This window comes from Formica exsecta, unplaced genomic scaffold (assembly GCF_003651465.1).
Source record: "Formica exsecta isolate Colony F162 unplaced genomic scaffold, ASM365146v1 scaffold659, whole genome shotgun sequence".
Lineage (NCBI taxonomy): Eukaryota > Metazoa > Arthropoda > Insecta > Hymenoptera > Formicidae > Formica > Formica exsecta.
The window spans coordinates 8622-17165 of record NW_021853421.1 but is presented as its reverse complement, the minus strand read 5'-3'; the positions used below and the strand labels follow the sequence as shown (position 1 = coordinate 17165).

The window sequence follows — 8544 nt, the reverse complement described above, 5'->3', positions numbered from 1 at the left end:
ATATATATATATAACATGTCTGTATCATTATAATCATGTATCTAGATACATAGAGACAAAATATGTATACGTATACATTCAAAGCACATTTGTATATAATACAGAAATACTTATTTAAAATCTTTCCGTCATATTTATATCATTAAATTTCATTCATATTGCTTTACTACAGCGCTATATAAGTCTGCTGCATTGTAAATTCTTTTGCCTCTCTCTTTCCAGAATGTAATGCTTTTGTAAGAACAACTGGAGCGAGGCGCCTTTGTCACAAAGAAACGTGCCTGCATGTTTTTGTAAGATACATTTTCAGATTGCATATCGAGATATTTCCACAGTTGCTTATGTATATGCAATTATATGTAATGCAATTCTTCTTTCCGTTCAAGGATAATTAGAGAATTAACGCGCTAGTATATGAGAATACATCGAAATATTAGCTTAATATCAATGTTAATTATTCACAAACAAAATGGGAGCGGGTTAATTAAAGCCGAGCGCTGTAAGCGGTGCGCAATTTCTTCTTTTTTGTTAACATTTATTTTGTACGTTTTAGTCCTGATTTCGGACCATCATCAGCAAAGAAAGTTTGATTTTGTCGTGCATGCGTGTATCTGTGACCCCAGTGATCTTCACACCGGACAAGCTCAGTAAGCCTTCCTCCGGTTCCAGTCGTAAAGAAAGAATTTACTTTGATCTGATTAATTGAAAGCATTATAAATATCCGAATTTTGTTCACCGGACAAGGCACTACGAGTCACAAAAAACGAAACGCAATGATAATCTCTTAATGATTCGAAATCAAGACCGAAACGTACAAGATAAATTTTAACAAGAGAAAAGAAAAAGCACATCGCTTACAGCGCTCAGCTCTTAATTAGTCCGCTCCCATTTTGTTTGTAAATATTTTATATCAGAGTCTCCTACTTCAATTTTTAATGTTAATTTAACGAGATCGTGACAAAAGATGTTAAAATAATAGAAATTTAATTATTAGTGGAAATAGAAATGGCAATTAGGAGCCAGCGCAAATAAATTTATTAAAATATCAATGGTACAAAAAAAAAAAAACGCGAACGTTTCGGTCCTTTCCTTGGACCATCTTCGTAAAAAGGTAAAATATATAAGTAAAGAGGCGACGGAAATCAGTATTAAAAAACAAGAATCGACAATAAACTAGCAGACATATACCGGAACATGTGAGATAGTAATAAAAAATCAAACTATCATTGCAGTCAAAGACAAAACGTCGAAAAACATCAACAGAAAACCTTCGTGTCGATGTTCGTAATCTACTGCGTTGATAGTGCCCCACATATATGTATCGACATGCGTTTTAATGCTACATTAGTGGACTTGGATGATCTCATCCTACCCTATGTCCTACTCCACGCTCATCCAACCATGGAAGGGACACGTCCAGTAGATTACGGGCATCGACACGAAGGTTTTCTGGTTCAAGAAAAGGATCGAAACATTCGCGTTTTGTTTTGTGCCATTGATGTCTTAATAAATTTTTTTACGCCCCATGTTTGGGCTGGCTCTTACTTGCTATTTCTATTTCCGTTAATTATCAAGTTTTAATTTTTCGGAGCCTTTAGTATTTTATCGTATTATATTAAAATAATAGATTGCTCATGATCTATTATTTTAACTACATTTTCAGTTTCTATTTTAAATGACTTATTTTTATAAATAATTATTATCAAACTTATAATTTTATTATATATATTGCTATATTGCTTTTATATTTTTAGATATATTTTTATTATTTTTTTTTGTAACAGAAATTGTTAACGATTTGTTCTTTTATTTATTATACAAGGTAAGAAAATGATTAAACAATTAGCCAAATTTTATTATATAAATCTGTCTTCTATCCAAATTATTATCATACAAGAGATATTAAAGTACAGATATGAATCTTTCCGATTTTATTAGAACCTGATGGAGAGACAGAGTGTCAACAAAGAATAGGTGATTAAATTATATTTATATATGTTCTTTATTTAAGGTACAGTATAAGATATTGCGGAATATTAAGGAATTTTAAAAAATTGTGAATCCCAAGATTATAGAAGTATTTCTAATGGCTCTTAGAAAAAAATCTCAATTTACTAAAATTCTGTCGAGACAAAAAGTGATTTGTGAGACATAATCGCATATATAGGAAAATGTCTCATTATGAATCACAGGCACGCGTTTATATTTGTGATTGGTGCATGTCAAATCGAGCCTTTGGTAGCGTGGGGTTGTCGACGAGTTAGTGTCTCTGTACTTTCTCCCGTCATTTATAAAGTTTGGCTCGTATTTTGCTTGTTCAGTTGTTCCCTTCAACACGTGCCGAAACATTATCCAGCAAGTATTATAAGTAGTCAGAATTTATTCGTTTCTTTGAATTAGTTCCTAAAGAATCGGCCTACTTGTTATCTGCTGACACCGAATCAATATCCTTTGCATTAATCAGGGGTTGGAACCAGTGTAACTTTGATGAGTTACATTTTTAATAAATTGGTGTTCATATTGTCACGAATAAACATAAAACTCACTCTTTTTAACATCTGAAATCTGAATTTAATAGAAATTATATTAATTTCAAACCATTTTTAACTTGATCGCCATTTTGTCGGAATTTTAGATGAGCTTCCGGTTTTTGTTGCATATAATTACAATATTTAAAAAAAATTTATTGTTTATGTAAATTCTTTTTACAAAATTCTTGAAAAGCTATTGCTCTCTTTAATTAATAGAGAAAATTGTTGAGAAAACTTTTAGCGCCAAATTGCCAGAATTCAATAAGAATTGCCTAACTTTTTATAAAACCGTGTTCAAAAAATATATATTATCTGAAGTCATATCTTACAGTAAAACGTATAAAAGTGGAGCTTTCTGATCTTAATAAACTTCGAATATGTTACACACAATAGCCTAAAATAAGAGACGAGTGTTTTAATCAATGCCTTTTTACATTTAAGATTTTAAAATCATTCCTTGAAGATAATTTGATTGTTATTTAATTTATAGAATATTGTTGCGAAATATATAAAAAAATGTATCGTACAATTATTTCATGACTCTTAATGCTAGATTAGATTTAAATTTTTTCCAAAATGTTATATATTTTAAGCACTTATAAAAAGGTACGTTTCTCTTTGAGCTGTTTTACAAAGCTGTATTCAAAAATGATCAAGATCAGAGAGGGATATCTCGTATGGTTCTTTGTTAATTAAAAGTATAATGTGTAATTGCCATTACCTTCTATAAACATTGTCTACTGTCAAGAAATACTTAATTAATTGTCAGCTGCATCCTATAATTATCCATATATGATACTCACGCAATATGGTTACGTGTCAATTTAATTGTCAACTTCTGGTTGATAATTACGGAAGTATTGTCACCTAAAATGTTAATTTTAATTGTATATTCAGTGCGTTTTAATTCCGCATTACAGTGCCGTGATGCATAGAGCAAAACTTTCCGAGAGTTTTTGCGGATATCTAAAAGTGCCCTTCAATTTATGTAGATAAAGAATTTCAAATACTCAAAGTATAAAAATATAAAATATAAAAATTATTTATAAAATGCAAAATACTAAAATAAGACTTTGCATCTGAAAACATATTAACATTAATAATAATTTTATAAATCTTGTATGTTTTAATATAAAATTGAAGTTATATTGTGTTATGATCATGTGTTATATAATGAAAATATCTAATATATAAATAATTCATTTCTCTTAATTAATGAATTTATAAAAAATATATAATCACGTAATCAGTTTGAAATATATGAAAAAATTAATTAACATTAAATTAATAATATCACGTTTTTATACTAAATATATACTTATTTTTCAATTACGATTTTATAAGACTTCCTATTATGCGATTTTTTATACAATAAACTTTCAGCAGTAAATCTTGATTAACAGTAGCACAAGCGCTTCGTTAACATTAACTTCAATTACTAGCCGCTTCTAAGTTTTCTCATAATTTTTTCGCTCGTTACGTGTAAATACGCAAGTTCCCTCATGCGTGCGAGCATGACCGAATCACTTACTCGAAGTTCATGCTATTAGTCAGATGATTACTGCAAGTTTGCCCGAGTGACATAATCTACATCTATACAACTTATTTAAATTTAGACAAAATAAATTTTATGGATAAGTATAATATAAACTTACAAATTTTAAAATAATTCTCAATCAGAAATGTATGCATACCATCGACATTATCTAATTTTATTTCAAAAAAACTTTTTAAAACTATTAAAGGTAATCGTCTCATTTTGCGTGTAAATAAATAAAAAGAAATATATAAAAGTTCGAATCTCTTTTTGTACTATTCCATAGTTCGGCGCAGAAGTTTCGACGTGTTGATCATTCGCGTGAAATAAAGGGATATGGGTGTTTCCCTTTCAAGTTCGCGATAGATTCGCCAAGAAAATATATCTCGCCTTTCGTAGTTGTTGCGCCACGAGGAAAATCCGGTTGGAATAGGCATCATTGCTATTCGGCAACCGACGCGAGTAAAATCGGACGACCTTCAACGATGGGGTACGGACTGCCGCGGATTGTGCAAGGCCGTTTCCAATAAAGGGGAAAGCAAACGGGCGGCAAATCTTTTTGCGCCGTTTTTCACGCGAAGGTTATCGTCGCACAACCGGAAGGCAATTGCAACCATTGTTGTAATTTAAATGGATTTTTGCGATGTATACAAAATAAACGTGAGAATGACAAGGCTGGCATGTATGTCCCCCTCCTCCGGGGTGGTTGTTTTAATGTAAACTTATGAAATACTTGAAACAAGTAATATTTACTTGTATATAGTATGTATTTTTCTGTGTGTGAAACCGATATTGAATATCTGAATTCATTTATGAGATGTGTTATCTCACAAATAATATTCGATAAGAGATAAGTATTACAAATAAGGCTCTGGAGAATTAAATCATAAATAAGATAGAGAAAAGATAATCAGAGCCAGCGCGGTGAAGCGCACTAACTTTAATTTAAAGAATTATATATATCGGCGAATATTTCAATTCTTTCTTTGGACTATCCTCAACATATAACAAACCCAAATAGCAACAAATGATGTCTTAATAACGTTAATAATATGTTAATAACATTTCTAACGCCAATAAGATGTCATTTGATATTGTTACTTTGCTACTTGGAAAATTAAATTAAAATAAAATTAATAATTAATAATAAATTAAAATAAAATTAATAAAATTGAAATGGATCAAAAAGTCAGTCGCAGTATTAAATATAAATCAGATTTATAGGAAACCAATAAATTAGGTTCTGACATTTCTATAGCATCTCCAAAACGTCGCAAAATAAAAATGGTATCTCTTACGTCACCCTAAACAAATAAGTTGAAAAGTTCGAAGCATCTATTTTTAGCATTTTGCATTGTACAATAAATTATGTAAATGATTTACTTTAAATTGTAAACACTTTACAATTCAAATTTCTCTCTCTTTCTTTCTCTGATATACAAGATAAAGGATAGTTTTAAATTTTCACTCCAATTAATTTCAAAAAATTTTCTCTGTTAAAGAATTAAAAAGCGTATCATTAAATAATTTATTGAAAACTTATTGTTGTAATCTTAATATTATTAATTCTGATTGAATTTTATGTATCATAGATAACGACAATGTTTTTTATTTCGAAAACATTAAGAAAAATTGGATCGATTTCTTTTACGCAGGCAGCGCTATTGCAATTTTTAACGTAGCGTAAAATCTCTTCTCGCCTTTAAACAAGAATGATACAAATTATTGCACACAAATTACACATTGAAGTGTCGATGCATTCAATTAATTCTACTTTTCGACGCTTGATATAATTTTCCGATATCGAACTAGGGTTTTCTCTCTTTTTATTCTTGCGGAACCGCATTTTAATTATATGTCGAAACGTACACTTCCATGCGCATAAGAACATGCTATTAAACATACACATTGTAGTGTATAGCGCGATAAAAATTCACCGCGATGTAATCGCTGTGGAAACGTAAAACGGGGGCAATCGAGAATTTCTACCTTCGCGATATAAATCAAATAATGAGCCATTTTCCTTATTGCGCTTGGAGTCTTAGCAATCAATTTAGCAAGCAAAAAAATCAATGGCTGTTAATAAATAATATATATCATTCAATAAATGTAATTCATTGTAATATAAAGTAATTTGATCGCACTTTTTAAAAATAAATTATCTCGTTATCTATAGTTGATTTAGAATTAATATGAAATTCTTCGGATAAATTCAACCAAGAGACATGCTCGGAATTAATTTCATCAATTTTGTTAACATTAAACAATAACAAAATAATGTACGTGCTATGATTTGACGCACCATCATTCCACGTGCGCTATTTTTCCGCTCGCGTGCATCGGACACTTCAATTTATGAATGTCTATTAACATCTCACGCCCGTCTCAGTAATCAGATGAAAAAATACCGCAAATTGCGTCCAGAGAGCGAATGTAATATTGCGGTTGGATTTCCACGCATTAGCGGGAAATTGAGTTCTTGGCATTGCAATGTCAGCAAGATGAATATCAATCGCGGGGAAAAAGTAAATATCACAAGCCAGAAAATTTCTTCGCGAAACACATTGCGATCTTATTTGTCAAATTTATTGCAGACATTAAAATTTCTAGTAATAATGCAAAAGGAAAGATAAAAATAATTTGTATGGCGATATTCTTTCCCTGTTTGATATAGGAATATCTAATTTTATTCAAAAGAATAATTTCCGTTTAGCCTCAGAGACTATTACCGAAGATGAAAATAGTATCAAGGTAACGCAATAAAGTGCTTATGCCATCTGCTTCATTGTATCGTAAATTCAATTTTCCTTTTTGATGTATACGGAAATTAATAAATTATGCATTATGCATTAGGGTCTATTTAGCAAGCCTATTCAATCGACGTTCTATAAAAACAGCTGCTTAGAAAGGCTTGTAAAACAGTTTTTATTTGAGATCGTGCGAAACTGATGTAGTATATTAGTTCTCCTGTAATATCTGTGCGAACTGACGAAATTCGATAATTTTGTGACATTTCCGTGATTTTAATACAGAATTTAAAATATCCACACATATTATTATAATGGCATATTATTAATTTATATTCAAAATGGATTATCTTGAAATTTTATTACCGGCACTGACATATTTTCAGAATAAGAATTATACATACATATATTAATGCTAGCAAAACGATCGCATTACAAAATAAATGACGAATGATTTCCGAATAATATTATATTAAAAAAAAGTCTGAGCTAAATATAGCCTTAACATTTTGGTTTTAGAGATATGCAGCGTCAAAATGATCGCTGGATTGCGGGCTTTCTTATCGCAGTGCTCATGCAAGTTTGCTTGCTGGCAGTCGTAAACACCAAGGATGTTACAACGAAGGAAAAGATTACTCCATCGCATGCAGGTAACTTCATCCCTTCTTTCTCTTAAGTCAAATTTATACAAATGTATACTAATCGAATATATGCTAATTTAATGACGTAAATCAAATATATTAGTATATTATTTTAATGACGTTTTAATAATTTTAAGTTTTAATTTTATCGAGGTATATTTTTGTAATTTTTTATATTATTGCAAAATATTTATATACAGAATGCATGGATATTTTATTAAAAAATTGTGATTTCTAGTTCAAAAGAAAAAAAAAATAAACATACAGAATATATCCGTGTTTATTATGTACTTTAATGGCAGCATCTTCTTATATAAATTAAAAATATTATTTAAGATCATTTGTACAATTTAAAATGAAATTTTAAATAGACTTGACAAATATGATATTTTCTCTGTTAACAGTGCAGCGATTCTTGACAAACATTTCTCGCGCGTTTGACCCGATTCGATACTTAATTTTATCTCATACACACATTTTATCTCCGCATTTATTATTCTTTATATAAGTACACAGGAAATATTATAGCAATCTGGTTCGAATATCTCTACTTTCTCTAATAGCAATAACAGGAATAATAATCGAGACAGGGCGTAGAGGAGAAACTGTGTGACCGTGTATCGCGGCACGTTCCTTGTGCAACGGGTGGGAGTTTTAATGGCAAGAAATGATTCGTGAGATAGAAAAAAAGGCGCGCGTGTGCACCGCCGGAATGCATGTTACATTTTCGAGAGAAGGTGTCCGCGCAGCGATCGCAGAAATCGCGTATGAACGGGAGAATGCTCGGCAGTAATCAAGGGTTCTCCATTTCTGCCAAGCTATTTAACCGTGAAATGTATGCATATGGAATTGCGAGTGCAAAATGATATGGGCATGGGCACGCCTCGACCGCTCTTACAACGTTTGTCGTTTTACAATAACAACTGTACAGATAAATACATCTGTGAAAAATCAATTCGCATTTTTAAAATTAAATAATATTTGATTATATTAAATATTAGTTATTTATATTAAATATTAGTTATATGAATTAGTAAATAATTCGATTAAAATAATATTAAATTTTTACTAAATATAATTAATATTAA

The 8544-nt window shown here is 30.5% G+C and overlaps 1 protein-coding gene across 1 annotated transcript in view; it reads left to right on the top strand.

Annotated features, from left to right (window-relative positions):
* Positions 1-8544, top strand: part of LOC115242897 — a 21590-nt gene that overhangs the window by 5385 nt on the left and 7661 nt on the right. Inside the window, exon 7 of the mRNA XM_029819491.1 lies at positions 7335-7465. Within this exon, the coding sequence (XP_029675351.1) occupies positions 7335-7465 (131 nt within the window). The remainder of the gene's footprint in view (positions 1-7334; positions 7466-8544) is intronic.